General features: G+C 38.3%; 1 protein-coding gene across 1 annotated transcript in view; it reads right to left on the bottom strand.

Moving 5' to 3' along the window:
- NUCB2 (nucleobindin 2) overlaps nt 1-22,989 on the bottom strand; it is a 47,994-nt gene that overhangs the window by 6,076 nt on the left and 18,929 nt on the right. Inside the window, exons 2-10 of the mRNA XM_081313647.1 lie at nt 17,543-17,683; nt 15,201-15,308; nt 12,428-12,554; nt 9,771-9,874; nt 6,646-6,831; nt 5,200-5,290; nt 4,737-4,795; nt 3,128-3,220; nt 951-1,040 (exon numbers count right to left, since the gene is read on the bottom strand). Of these exons, the coding sequence (XP_081169773.1) occupies nt 951-1,040; nt 3,128-3,220; nt 4,737-4,795; nt 5,200-5,290; nt 6,646-6,831; nt 9,771-9,874; nt 12,428-12,554; nt 15,201-15,308; nt 17,543-17,683 (999 nt within the window). The remainder of the gene's footprint in view (nt 1-950; nt 1,041-3,127; nt 3,221-4,736; nt 4,796-5,199; nt 5,291-6,645; nt 6,832-9,770; nt 9,875-12,427; nt 12,555-15,200; nt 15,309-17,542; nt 17,684-22,989) is intronic.

Raw genomic sequence — 22,989 nt, 5'->3', positions numbered from 1 at the left:
TTAACTCCTTAAAAGAAAGCTCAATGGGAAAAATTCAGACTCACCTATATCTGTATCGGTGCCCAAGATTTAAGATATTTGATGATTGCTTACATTTGGATAAGGAGAAATTGTGCTTTTAGAGCGCTCTAACATTCCTCCCAAGTAAAGGCAGGACTACAATTTCTCAACATTGCCCTTACTGTTCCATCAGCTTCACATTTCCCTATTCCGTGTACACTCCTGGAAGTAATTTGCCTTTGGAGTAAACTTAAAAAGCAAACTGCAGTCAACCTCCTCCTCATTAAAGGGAGAAGAACTGACGTCTACCACATCAGAGAGAAAATCCCAACAGAGACCACCTGCCAACAATAGACATAGCTAAGTCTGAGCATCTTCTGAGCTGCTTCTAAAACAGTTTGCACTTCCTCACAATAACAAAGCTGAACTATGTCTACTATACTTGGCTTTTTCCTTGGATGAAGTTGAGTCCAGAAAATATATGGTTATCCACAGACATAGTTTTCATACCCCCCATGATTTCCCTTGAGTACCCTGAAATAAAATAGAAGCTCTTAAGCTCTTAAGGTTCCTTTGCAACTATGGACTATTATTGTAAGGAGAGAAATTTCCACACATAGCAGCATTACAACTTTGGGATAAAATGTATACACGTTGTAGGAAAAGACAGGTGAAACAATTCTCTCTTGCTTCCAACTTTAAGATACTCCTTTGCTCAAATTCTGTGGCCATAATGGGCATGCTCATTCGGTTTCAAACAATGAAGTTGCTCCACAGAGAGAATTATGCCCAGTGTCCTCAGACTCACTGTTCAGATTTTTTTTTTATAATGTCGTTAATAATGACAGATAAATACAAAAGAAGAAACAGAGAGATGGTTAAAAGTTCAAAACAGTTGGGCCATTTGCTGATCACTACAATCAGTCTTAGTTCAAAAGTGACATTTGTACCTCCCAGCTTTCTGGCTCCGAAAACTCTCTTTTCTCTGTAATTCTCATGAACTCTTCCAAGGTGATTAACCGGTCTTTGTTAACGTCAACCTTTTAAAAGAGAAGCAAATAAATAAATAAATAAATAAATATATATATATATATATATATATATATATATATATATATATATATATATATATATATATATATATATACACACATATACAGAGTTTAGGCTATAGAATGTATTTGCAGTCCTTAAAACAAAAGCAAACGAGATTGCAGAAAAGTTGTGACAGAAGTAATTGGTTAGTGCTACCCTACTTAAGAAAATCCGTATTTTGGTACACAATAAAACAAGCTAGGATCAGTTACATTGCATAAAACGTAATGGGAATAGGGATGGGAATAACTGATAAGTGCCCAAGGAGCAAAACACAAATTAATCTCATCTCATGGGGTGCTGCAAATATTTCCATCCTGATGTCATACGTGCAGTTTATCTGTAACATTTAGAATTACTCAAGTATCAATAGCATGTGAAAATTCAATATTTTTCTTGTTAAGTAGCAAAACAAGACAACTCTTCCCCCCCCCTCACATAGCCAAACCAAAAATATCAAATTTGCATAATAATGGTGAATGTGATAGAAAAATCGTTCATCGGGAAGCTGGTTTTCGCAATGACAATAGGCTGGTCGTCCAACAGTCTGCAGGAAAGGTAGAAGTTTTAATAATTTTATAGCTTTAAATATACTTACTGTAAAAAGTGGTAAAGAAAACCACCATGCCAACCTAACACTAGCTGGAATAGCATTCCTATTGATTAAAAATAAAGTTGGATTCACACAAACGTTCCCATCCCAAGGCAATCTGTTCATAAACAATTATTCATTGCACAATTTTAGTAGATATTCAACAGCTAACTATGTAATAAAGCTAGCCATATAAGGATAGACAGACATGTAGTAATAAAGTTACACTGTATTGGGGTGGGGTCAGGAAAGCTCTGAAACAGGCATCTTCAGAAACATTTGGAAAATAAGTCCACTACTGAAATGCATATTTATACATCTGTTTTTAATATTCAGTTCTTTAAATCTCACTGAATGCCTATCTCTACAGTAAGAACTGCCCCAAATACAGACAAATATCTTTGTATTATTCTAAGAAGCTGTTTCTCCTCTTTTGCTCCTTGGTGTGCTTGCACGATGTGGTTTTTTTTTTTTTTTGCAATGTCCTGGGATGGTCCACAAAACTAAAAATCTGTGTGCACTTTCCAGATCCATACGCAAAGGTGCCCGACAGTTTGAAAACTAAGCAAACAGATATAGCAGTGACGGTGAACCTTTTAGAGACCGAGTGCCCAAATTGCAACCCAAAACCCTCTTATGTATCGTTGGGTGCCGGGTGAGTGTGGCCTATTGGGTGGGTGTGGCCAATTGGGTGGGCATGCCCCATTGGGTGGGCGTGGCTGCAGTGGTAACGGCAGACTGGGTGGGACTAAAAAGTTCAATCAATTCCAACTTTGCAAGATCTTTTTTTTCCCCGCGAGAAGTTGAAATTGACTGATTGATTGAACCTTTTTTATTTTTTGCACAGTGGCGGAGGCCTAAAGTGAAAAGGTTTTATAAAACCCAGCTGAAGGCTTAGGACTGGGGCAACGGTGCGTGTGCCCACAGAGAGGGCTCTGCGTGCCACCTGTGCCATAAGTTCGCCACCATGGAGATATAGAATCTGAATATGAATTAAGAGGAAAATTACAGAGCAGACTTTTGTTGCAATGACCTGTCAATCTACCTGTACAAAGTTCAAGGGAAGAATAGGGTCAGCATTCTGCCACGGCCTATGAGGATTTTGTCATACACGGACTCTGTATTCATGTAGGAACGAAATCATGCCTGTTATTTTTTACCCCGTCTAAAAATCCTGACAATTTGAATGAATATAATGCACAAACCAGTGGTTCATGGAAACAGTCAGACAGTCATAATAAAGTGTCATAAATACAGAACTGGAGCTATCAGAAGGTATCTTATTTACTTGTTAAAAAATTTTACGTGTGAAATATGGGTTGGAAGCAATGATGGGCTCCACATAAATTATCCTGTGGACTAGATGCAGGTTCCGCTGCCATACCTGCAACAGAAGAAGTTTGCTAAGTTATTTGTAAAATGTGTGCCCTTAAACCTTACCTCATTCATGACATGTTCTCTCATTCGCAGCCTCTCTTCTTCCATTTCTATCATATCATCCTCTTCATTTTTGGGGTCGTAGACTTTCTCTAGCTAAGATTAAGACATTTGTTTTGAACAGGCCATCCAAATTTATTATGAAAATACATTGCTTTAATGATATTTATTTATTAAACGTACACCTCACAGACAACTCTCAGCAACTTACTACATATATCAAAGTATAGCAAAAGTTAAAATAGTCACAGTATGATTAACCTCATAAACAGCAAAAAAAAAACAGATTAAAAAATCGATATTTATGAGACAAATGTTTTCTTTCAACATGTTTAATAGCACATACTTATATCTAACAATCCATTGGGAGATATTCAGAGAGGTGCCTTGAAAGAAGCCCGTTTTGAAGTGTACAGCACAGTCAAACCTCAGCACAGAAAATGTTTTGTGACATTAGTATTATATCATAAACTGTATTACAATGTTTACATCATAAAATGTTTTATGAAATTTGCCAAATTTCAGTTCCATGGGAGTCAGGAGTCTGGGATTTTTAGATGCATTCTATACTTTAGCCCATTTGAGATATCTTGGATCAAAAGGTTTTGCCCTGCAGTTAAAGGGGATTTATTGATGGGGTTTTACTAGTGTATAGATTGACAGAGGACACTGAAACTTCAATGTTAAAGATGACTAAATTATTAAGAAATTGAGGAATTAATCTTCCATCTATACTCAACCCACATATCCTTGAATAAAAAGGTAAAGGTAAGGGTTCCCCCGCACATGCGTGCTAGTCATTTCCAACTCTAGGGGCCGGTGCTCATCTCTGTTTCAAAGCCGAAAAGCCAGCGTTTGTCAGAGGATGTCTCTGTGGTCATGTGGCCGGCATGACTAGACGCCAAAGGCACACTGAACACTGTTACCTTCCCACCCTAGTGGTCCCTATTTTTCTACTTGCATTTTTTACATTCTTTTGAACTGCTAGGTTGGCAGAAGCTGGGACGAGTAACAGGCGCTCACTCTGTTATGCGGCACTCAGGATTTGACCCGCCAAACTGCCGACCTTCTGATCAACAAGCTCAGTGTCCTAACCCACTGAGCCACCGTGTGCCTTTTTTATTCTTGAATACATATGCATAATTATGGGACATTTACACAATACTGCTAATCTGAGCTTAATGACTGCCAGATATTTTGAATGTACTTCTCATTAGTTTATGAAAGCCCAAAATGATGGGGGAGCCTGCTTAGATTAAGATATATCACTCTAGTGACATTCAGTACTACTGAAATCAATTCATAAGCTTTTTTTATTATTCAATATCTGAAATAGTAGATACTGATGACAACCTATGTTAAATATTTTCCTGACATTCTCTGTATTTGTTAATGTAAACCATCCTTCAATTGTTACAAGTGCCCCAAAGAATACCTATAGAAATAGTATTACTATTCTGTTTTGTACAAATCTATTAGAGTTTATGATATATTTAATTAAACTGTGGACACTCAATTTCCATTTTAACATTCCCATTCAATAGTCATTGCTTGTTCATGCACTGAGCCAAATGAAATATGATTTTGAAATAATCCAGTTACACATATTTACCTCCCTAGTAAATAGAGCTTCTAATTCCTGTTCATCCAGAAAACCATCAGCATTGACATCTGTTAAAAAAGGCATATAAATATAAATTACAGAGACACCCGTCCATAACTGTAGAACACAATCAATCCCACTTTAATATTTGTATATGTTGCTTCAAGTCATATGGTGGGCTATCTGATTAGGAAAAGTAAACGCAAACCCATGTACAACAATGTGTGTGTGTGTATATATATAGTGTGTGTGTATATATATATAATATGTATGTATGTATGTATGTATGTATGTATGTATGTATGTATGTATGTAGTTGGGTTATACAGTATATGAAAAAAAACATTTCATGCATCTGTTGAAGTTCTCTAGAAAAGCATATGCCAAGATACATTTGTCAGTCTGAAAAGTGCAAAAGATTGTCAATGTTGTGATAATTCTATTTTCTAATGTTTTTAACTATAAATCTTACCATGCAACTTGAAAAAAGTCTTTGCATCAAAATCATTAGGATCTAGGCCATCTGCTTCCTCCCATACCTCTTTCAGTTGGTCTTTACTTCCCTGAAAGTTAATAATGAACACCATTTGTGCAAATGATTTCACAGAAGCTTTTAAATTAAAAGAATTAAAATCACACTATGTTACCCAAAGGACTTCAAAATCTAGTTAATTTTCCCCCAAGCACTCTTTGGTGGGGGTTTTTTTTTGTTTGACACGTACCTTGCAAGGAAAAGACTGTGATACATTATTTCTCTGCATCTTTAGTATAAATTCTTACGGTCACAGAAAACTATAAAGCTTTACAGATATAAAACATATTTTATATTCACCCTTAAAACAATTTCAATCCTTCCGCAATACGTATGTAGGATTGACATCATTTTGACAAAAAGATGGGTAGAATTTAGTCACACTGCAGTTTCTACAAAAAAGTGAAAAATATATACTGCTCAAAAAAAACTAAGGGAACACAAGTTAAGACATCCTACTATTAAATACAGTACATTGTGTTGTTTAAGTGTTCCCTTTATTTTTTTGAGCAGTATAGATATTTTTGAAAAAGCCCAGAATCTTTCCATTTTTAAAATGTCCTAATTAGTTGAGAAATAATAGTATGGGAAGCATAGGAAATGGCATTTATACTGGGTTATGGTCTAAAAGCTTAATGAAATCAATGACCAAAAGTCAAGCTCAAAAACTATAATATTTTAATGTGATAAACACTGCCATGATATTGAAGTGATATTGAAATAAATGAAAATATAAATGATTTAGTATCCATTTAACTGACTTCGGTGAGCTTGACTTTTTCAGTAAGCCTAAGGATCCCTGCCAACATGTATAAAATTCTGATGAGTTCCATTATCCTGGTGTATGACCAAAATAGAAATTTTATTTGATGTGTTCCCTTTCATCACATTGTTTTTCTTTAATTTATATCTGTTTTAAATGGCTTTCATATAATGTTTTAATTGTTGGGGTCATTCTACACTACCCAGAGAGACTATGTGTGAGATGGGTAGCCATTTAAATTTGATAACAAATATTTTTTTTATTTTTTTATTTTAATTCCATTTATATCCCGCCCTTCTCCAAAGACTCAGGGCAGCTTACAAGCTTAGCAGTAGCCTTCATTCTATGTATATGCCTGCTTATTAGGGCTTTCACACAAACCCCAAGCGGCATTATTACAAAGTCAGCTTATTGCCCCCAACAATCTGGATCCTCATTTTACCTACCTCGGAAGGATGGAAGGCTGAGTCAACCTTGAGCCTGGTGGGATGCGAACCTGCACTAATTGCAGGCAGCTGGTGTTACTTAAGGAGGCATTAGCCCACTGCTCCACCAAGGCTCCACCAATAAAAATATATAAACAAATACACTTTATACAGTGTAGGTAAAAACAGCGAACTTACAGGATGGTTAACTTTGGGGTGATCATTGTGCTTTTTTTTCATTTCCTCATATTTTGCTTCTTCTTGGCGCCTCTTATCTTCATCCAGTGTTTTTAAATATTCTCTCCTTTCATGTTCTTTCATCATCTCATACTTTTTAAACTCCTCATGACGGGTATTGTCATAGTTTTCTAAGTCATGTGTAGCCTGCAAATAAGAAGAGTTAAAAATTAGGGGGGAAAAACCTCTTTTTTTTTCCTAGAGAGAGGATAAACATTGAGCTAAGCAGCATTAAGAAATTCCTGTTTGACCAGGCTATCTTCTTGTCTCCCTCAGGACATTTTTTCGGGATATATCCAAGTTTGTAAAGAATTCCTGAACAATAAATTCCCAAACAACCACCATCTCCTTCAGATTAGCAGAAAATGAAGATATGAAGAAACTTAGAATTATTGTTGTATACAAAATATCTTCACTGCATCTAGACTTAAAGTAATTATGTAGTATAAGAAATTCTTAGCCATACTATCTAAACTTACATGTAGTTTTCATTTAGTGACTGCCTTGTTCTACAACCTTTCACAAACACAACAATGATGAAAAAATAACTTTATGACCAATCCTCACATTTGCAACCTTCACATGTCTCTAAAGCAAAGAAAGCTAAAATAAGATCATAGGCAAAATTGCAGTTTCACTAAGTGACTGATGATGTTATGTAGTTGTGTAATGACACTTCTGCAAGCAAACAACTAAACTCAAAGAGCACCAAGGACTCCAGAATTCAACCCTAATTCTAATTCTTTTTACTCATCTAATTTTTTAAATTAGATTCTTTAATGATAATGAGCATTAATTCCTTAATACTTTTCAACATCTTATATAATGCTTTTAATACTTTAGTTGTCTCCCACAGAGAAAATTCAGCACTATTTCCTCAATCCCTGCTTCATTTATGGAAGTATACAGTACAGTAAGTAGTACATGGTGCTTACAGCAATTCTCATCATCAAATATCCCATAGTAAATATTACTGACACTAGGGGGTGCTAAAAGCTCATTTTTTATGCCTCTGCCTCCATCTCTACAAAATAGGAATAACAAAACTGACTTATTTCGAAGTGTGATTGTTAACAGTTACTGTCACAATTAAACTGACCAGCCCTGTACACTTTATTTTATTTTATTATTTATTACATTTCTTTGCTGCCCATCTTGCTTTGAAGCAACTCTGGGGTGGCTTACAACATTAAAAGCAATAAAATCATAAAAGATAAATTATTTCTAAAAACAATAAAAGTAGAATAGACAAAAATCTTTAAAGTAAAGGGGTGCCATTTGGACTCACCATGCTTTGAATGCAGACCCCAAACACTCCCAAATTTGTTAAAATTATTAGAGATAGGCATAGACACATTAAATATGCAGCTCCCAGCACATCACTCAAAGTATAGACTTTCACTCAAAAGAGTTTGTGCATTTAGATTTGGATCATTTATCTGTAAATAATCCAGTTTGGCTAGTGTTGAAGGTGCTAGTCTAGAAATTAGGAGACTTGAGTTCTAGTCCTGACTTAGGCATGGAAAGCCAGCTGTGTGATTTTGGGCCAGTCATTCTCTCTCAACCCAACCCTCCTCCTGGGGGTTGTTGTTGCAAGGAAAATAGGAGGAGGAGGAAGGAATATTAGATATGTTCACCACTTTGAGTTACAAAGTAATAAAGGTGGGGGCGAGTTCTAATAATAAGTAATAAATATACCGGTATGCGCAATCTGTGCCTTTCAACCATTCTTTTGATGGCCTACAAGACAGAAGCACTGATCATGGACCTGTAAGTTCCAAAAGTGCTTTTTCAAAAGTCAACTGGACTTCGTTTTTCCTTGAAGATGTTTTGCTTCTCATCTAACAAGCTTCTTCAGTTCTGACTGAATGGTGGAGGATGGAAGGATTTATATCCTTTGCAGCAATCCTCCTATCCTTCACCATTCAATAAGAACTGAAGAAGCTTCTTGGATGGGAAGCAAAACATTTTCAAGGAAAAACAAAGTCCAGTTGCCTTTTGAAAAAGCACCTTTAGCCAACCATGACCTGGATGACTGAGAAACTCCATAGACATGGACCTGTAAGATGTGGACAAACAAGTTGTTTTCTTGCCACTCAGATGGGAAGAGAGGGGCATTAACTTCCTCTTTCCCTCCTGCATGCAGGGACTAGCACAGCTTCCTTCATGGAAATATGCACTATCTTTATTTTTCTGTTCAACCTTTCCTGATTCTCGGAGATTGCCTGAAGAAGTTTGCCATTGCTTCCTTCCTGGGGCTGAGATAGATGACTGGACCAAGGTGGGAATAGAACTTACAGTCTCCCAGTTTCTGGCCTGATGGCTTAGCTGTTACTCCACCTCTCTCTACAACCTATCTTTACACATTCATTTATCCATTCGTTTATTTCAACTATGCTTTTCATATCTGCAATTCTGTTGCCTGATGGAAGACCATCTTTTTTTTAAAAAAAAGTTTTTATTAATAAGTTAATAAATGCAATAGTTCACTTATCTGTGGAGCAGATGTTAAACAAATATATACTTAATTATATTTTAAAGCTATTCAGGATCTGCTGCATTGAAGAAGCTTTTCCTGCCATCACAGAATGATTTTTAAGTTGCAAATGATTATACCTTTCTAACACTGCAAAATAAACTATACTATTATTCAGAAAACTGAGTACATTTAAACTGATTTGAATATTAATTAAGCAGATTGTTAATCCAGTAAAACAATATTGGTTGACTAATATAAAGTTTCTTCCAAGTATAACAAAATGTGAGAAGGAATTAAATTGGCTCAGTTTAACGGTTTAAAGACTTAGTAAAAATATAAAGGTGCTTATATTGGCATGAGAACATTAATTCCATGATGCACTATAAGGAACATGAGCAGATGGGTGGGGGGCACTTATTAAGTGCACAAATCTTGTGTAACACAACATTATATTATGGATTCAAATTGAGTTCCAAGTTAAGATTCCTGAGATATCTTTGAAAGATATTTAATACTGACAAATTAAGAGAGAGAATTGCAGACCAGTATAATTTTTTTTTAAAAAAGAGCAAACAAGCATCTGAGAAAATATTTGCTGAACACTTACAGCTTTGATTAGCATGTCTAAATCTTTAACTTCAAAAGTGTGAGGGTTGTGATGGTTCAGATGCTCAAACTGTTTGAGAAGAGCTTGATGGTCTATGCCAGAATCTAAAAGCAACCCACACAAAAACAGAACTGTGGTGACTACATTGATAGGTACAATACAACAAGAACTGGGTAGAATTCAAGAGCATATTTTAAAAGACAATTCATATTTTAAGAAGATATTCACAACCTACAGCACTCATAAGGTTCAAGGGAGGTTTTAAATTTGATGAAAAATGCCCAGGCGATGTAAAAAGTAGGTCTCAACAAGGTGGTGTTGTTGTTGTTGCCACCAGCACACATCAGAAAGACAGATACACGTACCCACAGACTCCAGATATAAAAACTGACTAGTCCAGATCTTGAATTGATTTTCAATCCAGGTAATAGCATGACTTCCTCCATGTCATGAGAGGATAATAGGCCCGCTCAGGACAGGTCAAATCAGCCAGGGCGATTCTTCCCTCTAATCTCAAGACAATTTCTCAGTTAGCTTAACACCTATTTATGTGGAGATTATAAAAATCTGCTTGACCTTAACCACAGGGTCAAGGTTTAGAGCAAATGAGAATATACGCCAGTTAGGAAAAGCTATCAATAAGAGACAGAAAAACCTGTATAACTGGACCAGCATTGGATGCTTGAGATTATGAATAAATTTAGGTTGCAAACGACAGAGCTTGGGTGTTTAAATATATATATAAAAAAGAAGGGTACGTCCAGTGTTCTTAAAGTATGACAACATTTTTAGAGAAGAATGTCTCTACATTTGCTACTTGATGATATGCTATGCAATCCAAGCAAGATGCAGGTTCGCAGCTACAAATTAAATTATTAAATTATCAAATTATTTTCCCACAGATTTTTTTTAATATACCAAACAATTCTTACTAAGGAAATAAAGACACTAACCATTTCCAATCAGTAAATTATAATCCTATCCCTCTCCAAAGAATTATACCTTTGGGGGGGGGGCTCTTTATAAGATGAAGAAAATAGATTTTAAAGTAACAATATTTTATTGGTAATATTATTTATTATTCCTTATTTGGGTATGATCAGAGTGTTAAAAAATTGATATACAATTTTCTGAATTCCATTAAGGCAACACTGGTTGGGTATGAAGTGCTTTCTTCCTATACCCCACTCCATCTTCATAATATTTGTGAAGTGACCTGCAGTGTAGTGATATGTTTTGAAATGGAATAAAGGTAAAGGTAAAGGTTCCCCCGCACATGCGTGCTAGTCGTTTCTGACTCTAGGGGCCGGTGCTCATCTCCGTTTCAAAGCCGAAGAGCCAGCGCTTGTCCGAGGACGTCTCCGTGGTCATGTGGCCGGCATGACTAGACGCCAAAGGCGCACAGAACGCTGTTACCTTCCCACCGTAGTGGTCCCTATTTATCTACTTGCATTTTTACGTGCTTTCGAACTGCTAGGTTGGCAGAAGCTGGGACGAGTAACAGGCGCTCACTCTGTTACGCGGCACTCGGGATTTGACCCGCCAAACTGCCGACCTTCTGATCGACAAGCTCAGCGTCCTAACCCACTGAGCCACCGCGTCCCTTGAAATGGAATAGATTTAGTCAAAATAAGAGAAGGAAAAAGAAATGTAAAAGGATGATTGTTTAAACTGGTCCTAACTCTTCGACTTGGTTTCTGGTGTTGACATGCATTGTATTGTTTTTCTGATGTCAATATGGAAGTGGTTTGCCATTGCCTGGTTCTGGATTGTTGCTTTTTGGGATTTTCCACTTTGGTCTATAGACCCAGGACTCCCCTGTAGGGTCCCATTTAAACTCTATCCAGGTCTGACTATTTAACTTTTTGAAATCAGCCAAGGTCACTTAATTTCTACCATCTGCTGTAGACAAGATTAAAAGTGTTCCACAATCAAAGTTAAGTTCTCATTACACATGATAAATTTTTACGAGTTTTAAAATATGGATTATTATTTGAAAAACTGTTATTCCTCTTATACAGAGATTTACTTGAATAGTTAATTTAAAAATAACACAAAGCTATATGGCACTGTCACAATGGAAACTTTCTTCTTAAAACTAATTCAATGTCAAGCAATTTATTTTGCAGGTGTTGTTTCTTCAGAACTAGCTTGTCATTCTCACCCCTAAATTCTGAAGAAAACAAGAATAAGTAATGAAATCAAGAAAAACAGAAGAACAGAGTTTTATCTGATTCAAACATAGCTGTAAATGAAGGAGAAAACTGAAACATTATTGCAGGGGTGTCAAACTCAATTTCATTGAGGGCCGCATCAGCATTGTGGTTGCCCTCAGGGGGCCGGGGGGGCGTGGCCTACTGGGGGGGCGTGGCTAGAGTGTGTATGGCCTACTGGGTGGGCGTGGCCAGCTCTACATCGTTGGCATCAAGGGTGCCTATGGGGACCTAGGCAGGAGTGGGACAAATCTGAGGGTCTCTGGCAGGAGGAGGGTCTCTGGGCCAGGGCCAAGGTAGTGGGGGCCGTTCCCTCACTGTTTCCAGGATGGCTTTGCGGGCCACATGAAACCATTTCGCGGGCCGGATCTGGCCCCCGGGCCTTGTGTTTGACATGTCTGCATTATTGCCAATTCATCCATTTTTTCCCTTTTGTCTACTTACCTTGATATGCATCCATCTTGGCTTTGATTAACATCCTTAATCTTGCAACTTCCTGCCTTTTTAGTTCATCCAGTTTTGTTCTCACCTTATGGCCAACTAAGTCTAGCTCTTTGCTTAACTTTCCATTCTGTTAACAATAAAAGTCACCACAATTATTTTTCTAGAGGGTAATTTCATTGGTTACCATCTATAACTGAATGCACTAAGTAAAATAACATTACATTCTCTTAAGAGAAACCAAGATCTGAAATTTTCAAACTCCAAGCAAAACTTTTTTATCTATCTATCTATCTATCTATCTATCTATCTATCTATCTATCTATCTATCTATCTATCTATCTATCTATCCTCCCATCTCACCAAAGCTAATTCTCAGGCAGCCATGATTAATCCAATAAAATAATCCATTTTTCAGCTCTCAGACAGATTTTTGAGGCACCGCTTCAAAGGCAGAGCCTTCAGCACTAACAACAATTTCTGCTTTCTCTGAAACATTTTAATAGATGTGCCACTTGCAGTATTTTTAAGCAATCTTATTTAGACTACAATTGAAAATATGCAGCGTCTTCTACATCACAATCACTCTGGATTAGACCATCATATCTTTTTTGAACTGAAATCTTTGTGGAGTGGATGACTCCAAAAACACATGCTGTAATTTGGCTGTAACAAGTCATAACTTGATATTTTTTTTATTTTTTATTTTATTTTAATCCCATTTATATCCCGCCCTTCTCCGAAGACTCAGGGCGGCTTACAATTTAAGCACAAACCAATGTGCTTAGCAATATTGAGATGATCTGGCTTATTAAGATGCAAAAGATTGATCAATAAAGTTTTTTTATTTAACATTAATTTCACAGGTAGTTTCCCAACACTATGTCTCAGCTGTTGTTTTTTTCACGCTGAGAGTTAGAAAGGAAAATCAGTCCTCACTTGAAGTGAGCTGCTGCTTATTAGTCATTGAACATCAAACAGCATCACAAAGCTAGATACTTTCAATTGGCCTGGTGTTTCCACCTCTGGCTGAAATACATCAGAAAACAGGCAAAATTACTCCCTTGCATAGGAAAGTAAGAATTAGTTGATATTTTAATCTGGATAAGAAATTTGTTCCAGAGTAGTGGAAGAAGATTGCATACAGAAATAATAAAAGAACTCCAGAAGATTATAAAAGTATTTCTAAAACTCTTCAAAATACTCCAGTTAGTACTGTAGTAGTTACTCTGCACTACAGGTGCACTGGCATGGACACATACATATATACTTTTATACATTTAATATAAACACAATATAAATTAAAAGACATCTTGGGGGGGTATGTTCCTAAGGAATAAAAAGGCTCCTCTTTAGGCTGCTTCCGTATTAAACAGTGATTACTATATACAGTTGCCAAAAATCTGAGCCCATGCTTGCAGTACTACTTAGACTTAATTTAGACACTGAATGTGGCCCTCCAGATGTTGTTGAGCTGTCCTTCCTCCCCACTCTGTAATTGGATTTTAGTGGTTGGCACTCACTTATGTTTTTAGACATATATCCATATCCATTTACAGTACATGTACATATATAGTACATATACATCCATACATATATATATGATTTTAAGCTGCCCAGCTTAAGATGGGTTTTATAAATTAATATTTATTTATTTATTTATTTTTGGGACTTATATGCCGCCCTATCTCCCGAAGGACTCAGGGCGGCTAACAACAATAAAAACAACAATACAAAAGTTAAGAGAAATTAAATAAACAGCCCCAAAATAAATTAACTAAACAATTAAAAATTAAAACATTTTAAAAACCCATCGTCAGTCCAGGTCAGCCTGATGAAAAAGGAAAGTTTTGAGGTCGCGGCGAAAGGACCGGAGATCCGGGGCCATCCGGAGCTCAAGGGGGAGTTCGTTCCACAGGGCTGGCGCTCCCACAGAGAAGGCCCTCCCCCTGGGGGTCGCCAGCCGACATTGTCTAGCCGACGGCACCCTGAGGAGACCCTCTCTGTGTGAGCACACTGAGTGATGGGAAGTCGTCCCCGGCAGCAGACGGTCCTGCAAATATCCCGGGCCTAGGCCATGTAAGGCTTTAAAGGTAAGTACCAGCACCTTAAATCTCACCCGGAAGACAACCGGTAACCAATGCAGCTTACGCAGGAGGGGTGTAATATGGGAGTATCGGGATGCTCCCATCACTACCCGCACAGCCGCATTCTGCAATAAATGTCTCAGTCCACCTCCCCAATTGTCATCTGGACCAAGTATTGGGAGTTGTGTTCAGCAATTGCTGAAGGCTGCATGATATGGGTTGGGGAAATAACCTGAGCTTATACATAATACTAAGTCATAAATCATAGTTTATAGATCAGAATTGCTAGGTTCACATAATGTATTTAATCAAATCCACATACTATATTTTGGCTTAGCAATGTGAGAACCCAGTTGCTATTCGTATCTGCGCAAGTTAGGTAATGTAGAATTGCAGAACGTAGAAAGGTTTCAGATAAATATTCCATGAGAAAAAGATGTATCGATATCACAAATTAAATCAGGATCCAAAATAATTAATTTTATTTTTTGTGGATTTTTTTCTATTTGAAAACAGAATTGTAGGTTTTGGCTTTTAGGGGGTTTTTTCCCCAAAAGAAACTACATATTTAGTATTGTTTCACACACATATTTATAGTGATTACATTCTCCCTCACTGAACACAGCGAAGATAAAACAACACAGCTCATTATTTTCATCTTATTAAAATTTGCTAATTACTATACGTACCTTTATATCTTCTACGTTTGTTGTTTGGAGTTTCTCTCTGAAATGTGTGTCTGTCTCCAAAACCTCTATCACTTGCCTGAGATAGGCATCATAATACAATCCAGTGTCCTTTAAGATATATATATACATATATAATTACCATTAGCTTAATAAAGTAGAGGCAGAGATGAGAAATGTTCGTTTATCTATAAAAATATTATTATAACTACAGTAAGTGTTCTTCCCTTTGCTGATTTTCCAACAACCAAACATAATCTTTTGTTATTCAGTGCTGAAGAGGTAGCAAATTCACACAGCAAGAATGAATTTTAAATACACACACATCCTATGAATTTAGTTCAATTTGAAGTGCCAAGTTTTGGATTTTAGTGGCACCTAGAAAGAAGAAAAACTTTTTCTCTTTTCTCTCTGAAATTATAATGGAGACTTCAGCGAGCTAATGCTAACCTTTCCAGGTTTGAGGAACTGGTCTTGCAGTTCCAAACACTTTTAAAGACTGCCAGATTGCTTTGAATCTTTTGAGCCAGCCTTCCTTCAGAAGCAAGTCATGTTTGGCAAGTTCTTATTCCTAGACCAAGCCAATCTCCCTGTAAAAAATTCAGGATCAGAAGTCAAGATGGGAGGAATTTGACCAATTTTATCTCTAAAACCCAAAATCAAGGATCCTGTGGCTTAGATCAAAAAAAGATTACAGCCTGTCAAACTCCCCCCTGAATAGATAGATAGATAGATAGATAGATAGATAGATAGATAGATAGATAGATAGATAGATAGATAGATAGATAGATAGGCAGGCAGGCAGGCAGGCAGGCAGGCAGGCAGGCAGGCAGGCAGGCAGGCAGGCAGATAACCTTTATTGTCATTTTTTTCCTGTGGGCACAATGGCACACATTAAAAATTAAATTTAGTTGCTTCCTCTCAAAGTGTACACATACACAACACATTTAAAACATACTATATACAGCATATGTATATATAGACCTACACCCTTACATATAAGTAACATACAAATATTATTCACTGTCCATCTTGAATACATAACGGAAGGAGAAAGCTTTAGAGTTCACAAGGTCAATAGTGAATGGAACAAAGCTGTGATTGAATCTGGATGTTCTGCTTCGGATACCACGGAGCAGATAGCAGATAGCCCTTATTTTAAAGTCCTAACTGGAATCAGGGTTTCTGTCTCTAAGCAAAGCGGTCATTAGGTGACACATCATGTCACTGTGCTGCTTTGCAGTAGTAGTTCTGGTAGTCTCAGTTGTGGTCATTAGATGAGGGCTGTGCCATCATTAGGTGAGGACTTTACAGTTCTCCAGAAACTCTGGAGAGAGAGACCGAGAGAGAGAGAGCACCCTTCAGCATAGGAGACTCTACTGCCCTGCCCTGCTCGCCTCCATTTTAACTCTCCCCCATCTGCCTAATTTCCCTATCTCTGCTTTTTGAAAAGTATTCTTTTTTCCCACCTAGGATGGGATTAGCTCAAATTCTAGCATTTACAAATGTCCCTCACTTAACAGCCATTTATTCAATAACCATTCAAAATTATGACCAGACCGAACAAGTGGTAGTTCGGATCAATCCTCAACATTACGGTCAGTGCAGTCAAATGATTAAAACAGCACACCTTCCTTCTCCTATACTCCCCACAACAACCTTGTGAGGTAGATTGGGCTGAGAGAGAGAGTAGCTGGTCCAAAGTCATCCAGCTGGCCTTTCATGGCTAAGGCAGGACTTGAACTCACAGTCTCCTGCTTCCTAGCCTGGTGCTTTAAGCCAGAGTTCCCCAATGTTTCCGGCTTTATGGACTGAGGGGGGGGATGGGGGATGGTTCCATGCAAGTGCACGCGCACAGCTCCATTTGTACCTACTGCTCACTTAAATGGAGCTCATGAGCCCACCAGCTGTTTCTGTGCCCCAGTTGCAAACCCCTCATGGCCCACTAGTGGGCTGCAGCCCACAGGCTGGGGACCCCTGCCTTAACCCACTAGAGTGACTAGACCAACCTGGCTATAATTAAGCATATTAAATGAGAAATAACCTTATAGCATGGCTGGCTCAGGAATTCTGGAGTTGAAGTCCACAAATCATAAAAGAGCCAAGGTTCCCCACCCCTGGCCAAGGACAATGCTTTAAACATCACTTTGCTTTTATTTAACTTTTTCATCTTGGCTTTCTTTTTCTTAATATTCCCAAAAGCTAATAGGGAAATACCTAGATGCAACTGATCTGTATGCCACACAGAGGACACTAACACCAGCAGTGTATTACATTCTAGTCTGAAATATTGCATTATTTAAAAAGCCACTATTAAGAAAACCACATTTATTTAAATGACTTACCGGATTATCTACTGTTGCGCTGTCTTTTTCTTGCTCCTGTACTTTTGTCTTGTCTACATCTATAGGCACCGCTTCCAGTATAATTACAACATAGGTCAGCAGCAAAACACACTGTTGTAATAAAGTAGTTCTCCATCTTATCTGAAATAAAACAAGATAGCTCTGAGCAATTTCCAGTATTGCACACTGTATTTTTCCCTGCTTTTCCCAGTGCCAATGTGACCCCACCATAATATCTTGCACTGCTCTCTCCTCCGCCAATCTCTTTAAGGTCCTTACAACACACAACACACTGAAACTGATTCTAATGAGTAGCACATCTCTGCAAACCTAGCCTAATTCCTACCCACACATCATATTTATTACAACAGCCAGCATACTCTATTTTATTCACACCAGAACACAGCTATCTATATCTATTTTCCTCTTCCATTTTCAATTTACAATCAATCAATTTTTATTACGGTCACAGACCAGCATTACAAATAAAAGCATTAAAAACAATAACTATCATTAAAAAATAAACAACAAAGTAATATACTACGATTAGTAGTGGATTGTCAGTGGACAGTTAAAGAGTCTGCCTAATTTGGCATACAGCATAACAGAATTTGGCCACATTCAAAGAAGCTACTTCGTACTGATTTGATAACAGTTGTTGTTGTTGTTGTTAGCTGCGAAGTCGTGTCCGACCCATCGCGACCCTATGGACAACATTCCTCCAGGCCTTCCTGTCTTCTACCATCTTCTGGAGTCCATTTATGCTCACACCTACTGCTTCAGTGACTCCATCCAGCCACCTCATTCTCTGTCGTCCCCTTCTTCTATTGCCCTCGATCTTTCCCAGCATTAGGCTCTTCTCCAGTGAGTCCTTCCTTCTCATTAGGTGGCCAAAGTATTTGAGTTTTAGCTTCAGGATCTGGCCTTCTAAAGAGCAGTCAGGATTGATCTCCTCTAGGACTGACCGGTTTGATCGCCTTGCGGTCCAAGGGACTCGCAGGAGTCTTCTCCAGCACCATAGTTCAAAGGCCTCAATTCTTTGGCGCTCAGCCTTTCTTATGGTCCAACTTTCACTGCCATACATTGCAACTGGGAAGACCATAGCCTTGACTATACGCACTTTTGTTGACAGGGTGATGTCTCTGCTTTTTAGTGTGCTGTCTAGATTTGCCATGGCTTTCCTCCCCAGGAGCAAGCGTCTTTTAATTTCTTGGCTACAGTCCCCATCTGCAGTGATCTTGGAGCCCAGGAAAACAAAATCTGTCACTACCTCCATTTCTTCCCCATCTATTTGCCAGGAATTGAGAGGGCCAGATGCCATGATCTTGGTTTTCTTAATGTTAAGTTTCAACCCAAGTTTTGCACTCTCCTTCTTCACCCGCAACAAGAGGCTCTTTAGTTCTTCTTCACTTTCTGCCATTAGAGTGGTATCATCTGCGTATCTTAGGTTGTTGATATTTCTTCCGGCAATCTTAATTCCAACTTTTGATTCATCTAGCCCTGCCTTTCTCATGATGTGCTCTGCATATAAGTTAAATAGGCAGGGCGACAGTATACAGCCTTGCCGGACTCCTTTCCCAATTTTGAACCAATCAGTGGTTCCGTGTCCAGTTCTCACTGTTGCTTCTTGACCCGCATATAGGTTTCTCAAGAGACAAATAAGATGGTCTGGTACTCCCATCTCTTTAAGAACTTGCCACAGTTTGTTATGATCCACACAATCAAAGGCTTTAGCATAGTCAATGAAGCAGAAGTAGATGTTTTTCTGGAACTCCCTAGCTTTCTCCATGATCCAGCGTATGTTGGCAATTTGATCTCTAGTTCCTCTGCCTCTTCGAAATCCTGCCTGTACTTCTGGTAGTTCTCGATCCACATACTGCTGAAGTCTAGCTTGTAGGATTTTAAGCATGACTTTACTAGCATGAGAAATGAGTGCAATGGTGCGATAGTTTGAACATTCTTTGGCACTGCCTTTCTTTGGAATTGGAATGTAAACTGATCTTTTCCAATCCTGTGGCCACTGTTGAGTTTTCCAAATTTGCTGGCAAATTGAGTGTAGCACTTTTACTGCACTGTCTTTTAAGATTTTGAATAGCTCAGCTGGAATACTGTCACCTCCACTAGCTTTGTTGTTGCTCAGCTTTTCTAAGGCCCACTTCACCTCACATTCTAGGATGTCTGGCTCGAGGTCAGTGACCACCTCATTGTGATTATCTGGGACGTTAAGCTCATTCTTGTATAGTTCCTCTGTGTAATTTTGCCACCTCTTCTTAATCTCTTCTGCCTCTGTTAGGTCCCTGCCATTTTGGTCCTTTATCATGCCCATTTTTGCATGAAACGTTCCCTTCATCTCTCCAATTTTCTTGAAAAGATCTCTGGTCCTCCCTATTCTATTGTTTTCTTCTATTTCTTTGCACTGTTCATTTAAGAAGGCATTCTTATCTCTTCTAGCTATTCTCTGGAATTCTGCATTCAATTGGGCATATCTATGTTTTTCTCCCTTGCCTTTCGCTTCCCTCCTTTCCTCAGCTATTTGCAAAGCTTCCTCAGACAGCCATTTTGCTTTCTTGCATTTCTTTTTCTTTGGGATGGTTTTGGTTGCTACCTGTTGTACAATGTCGCGAACCTCTGTCCATAGTTCTTCAGGCACTCTGTCTATCAGATCTAATTCCTTAAATCTATTTGTCACCTCTACTGTATATTCAACAGGGATATGATTTAATTCATACCTGAGTGGCCTAGTGCTTTTCCCTACTTTCTTCAGTTTAAGCCTAAACTTTGCAAGGAGAAGCTCATGGTCTTGTTTTTACCGACTGTATAGAGCTTCTCCATCTTTGGCTGCAGAGCATATAGTCAATCTGATTTCTGTGTTGACCGTCTGGTGATGTCCATGTGTAGAGCCGTCTCTTGGGTTGTTGGAAAAGAGTGTTTGCTATGACCATCGTATTCTCTTGACAAAATTCTATCAGCCTGTGCCCTGCTTCATTTTGTACTCCAAGGCCAAACTTGCCTGTTATTCCAGTTATCTTTTGGCTTCCTACTTTAGCATTCCAATCCCCCATGATGATAAGGACATCATTTTTTGGTGTTACTTCTATAAGGTGCTGTAGGGCTTCATAGAACCGGTCAATTTCATCCTCTTCAGCACTGGTGGTTGGGGCATAGACTTGGACTACTGTGATATTGAATGGTTTGCCTTGGATTCGAACTGAGATCATTCTGTCATTTTGAGGATTGTATCCCAGTATTGATTTTCCTACTCTTTTATTGACTATGAAGGCTACTCCATTTCTTCTGAGGGATTCTTGCCCGCAGTAGTATACCTGATGGTCATCTGAATTAAATTCACCCATTCCTGTCCATTTTAGTTCGCTGATACCTAAGATGTCGATGTTCAGTCTTGTCATCTCTTGTTTGACCACGTCCAGCTTTCCTTGATTCATGGATCTTACATTCCAGGTTCCTATGGAGAAAAAATCTTTACAGCATCGGACTTTCCTTTCACCACCAGACATATCCACAGCTGAGCGTCCTTTCGGCTTTGGCCCAGTCGCTTCATTCTTTCTGGCGCTACTAGTACTAGCCCTCTGCTCTTCCCCAGTAGCATATTGGACGCCTTCCGACCTGAGGGGCTCATCTTCCAGCGTCATATCGTTTTGCCTTTTGGTACTGTCCATAGGGTTTTCATGGCAAAGATACTGGAGTGGGTTGCCATTTCCTTCTCCAGTGGATCACGTTTTGTCAGAACTCTCAGCTATGACCTGTCCGTCTTGGGTGGCCCTGCACGGCATAGCTCATAGCTTCATTGAATTACGCAAGCCCCTTCGCCACGACAAGGCAGTAATCCATGAAGGGGTTGATAACAGTAGTTGTACATAAAAAAGATCAGTAGTTCCTGGATTTATTGGATAAGGTGTTATAAATTGAGTTCATGAGTCCTTGTAAAAGATGCAGTATAGCAGGGCATGAGCTGTAGTTTCAATGGACCCTGGTCCACAAAAGGGCACAATCTCAGCTTATATGTTGTTGTTGTTGTTGTTTTTTTGTATCAGGCTTCCAAAACTGCTGTGGGAAATGCATTGCAGCACGCTAAAGTTAATGACCTTTGAATTTTGGGGAAAGTTATTTGATCATCTCATTGCTTTAAAAGGAGAAGTATGACTGCTCAAGAAAACATTCTTTGGAAAAGCAGCCCAATTTTGCTGGATTTCCAGATCTTTAGTACATTGTTTAAGTGCACTAAGTGCACACTTATATCCCATCATTAAAAGCACTTCCCAGGAGAAACAATACTGTACTGAAGTTTTTGTGAGAAAGCTTGAACCATATTGATTCGAAATTGTCTACTATAAGGAGAAAACTCAAACCTGTAGGGAAAAAGAGTACCGTAGTATTAAGCAATGTGCAAAAATGTAGCTCCATGCAAGTGTTTTGGCTTCAGTTAGTCCTGCTTTAGTACAACATTTGGGACCCAGTGCACTACCTGAAATATAGCTCTTAGGAATTTAGACTGCATCCTTTCCAGAGTAGTAAAACAGGAGTAAGGTCCCAGCTAAGCACCAAAGAGCAGTTGTGCATGAGCCTTAGCTGAGTATAACTTCACTGCTGCTGGAATACACTCTGGTCCTCTGGAAAAATGGAAAGACAGAATTGCTACTGTTTTTTAGGCATTTTTGGGTAACAGTTTTGATGTGCACTGTGTTTAGTGGAGTTATGGAAAACTATGCCCAAAGATTTAAAGGATTTGACTTGCCTGATGTTCTGACCATTTATCTTACAGGTGTGCAGTTTAGATCTTTTTGCAAAGATCGTGATCTTAATTTTACTGTTGTAGATTTCAAAGGGCTCTTCAGTGCAGTAACTAGCTATAACCTTAATAATAATAAAGATGATAATGATGATGATGATGATGATGCTAATAATAATAATAATAATAATAATAATAATAATAATAATAATAATAATAATAATAATAATAGTTGGAAGGGACCTTGGAGGTCATCTAGTCCAAACCCTTGCTCAGGCAGGAAGCCCTATATCAGGGGTAGGCAACCTTGGCTGTTTTATGACTCATGGACTTCAACTCCCAGAATTCCTGAGCTAGCCATGCTGTCTTAGGAATTCTGGGAGTTGAGGTCCACGAGTCATAAAAGAGCCAAGGTTGCCCACCCCTGCCCTATACCATTTCAGACAAATAGCTATCATAAAGGGAATTAAAATAAAACAGAATGATTATAGATTGAGAGCTTTTGCTGATGACTTGGTTGTGACAGTATCCCAACCGTTACAGTCGGTTATAGACTTGATGGAAATTATAACTCAGTATGGTAAGGTTTCTGGGTTTAAGGTGAATAGTAATAAGACTAAGATACTATCCAAGAATTTATCTATGAGTGAAAGGGATATGTTATCTAAATTAACATTTTGAAATAGTGAAGAAGGTTAAA

The sequence above is a fragment of the Vipera berus genome (assembly GCF_964194415.1).
Source record: "Vipera berus genome assembly, chromosome: 1".
In the NCBI taxonomy this organism is placed as follows: Eukaryota; Metazoa; Chordata; class Lepidosauria; order Squamata; family Viperidae; genus Vipera; species Vipera berus.
This window is presented reverse-complemented; position numbering and strand designations above follow the sequence as displayed.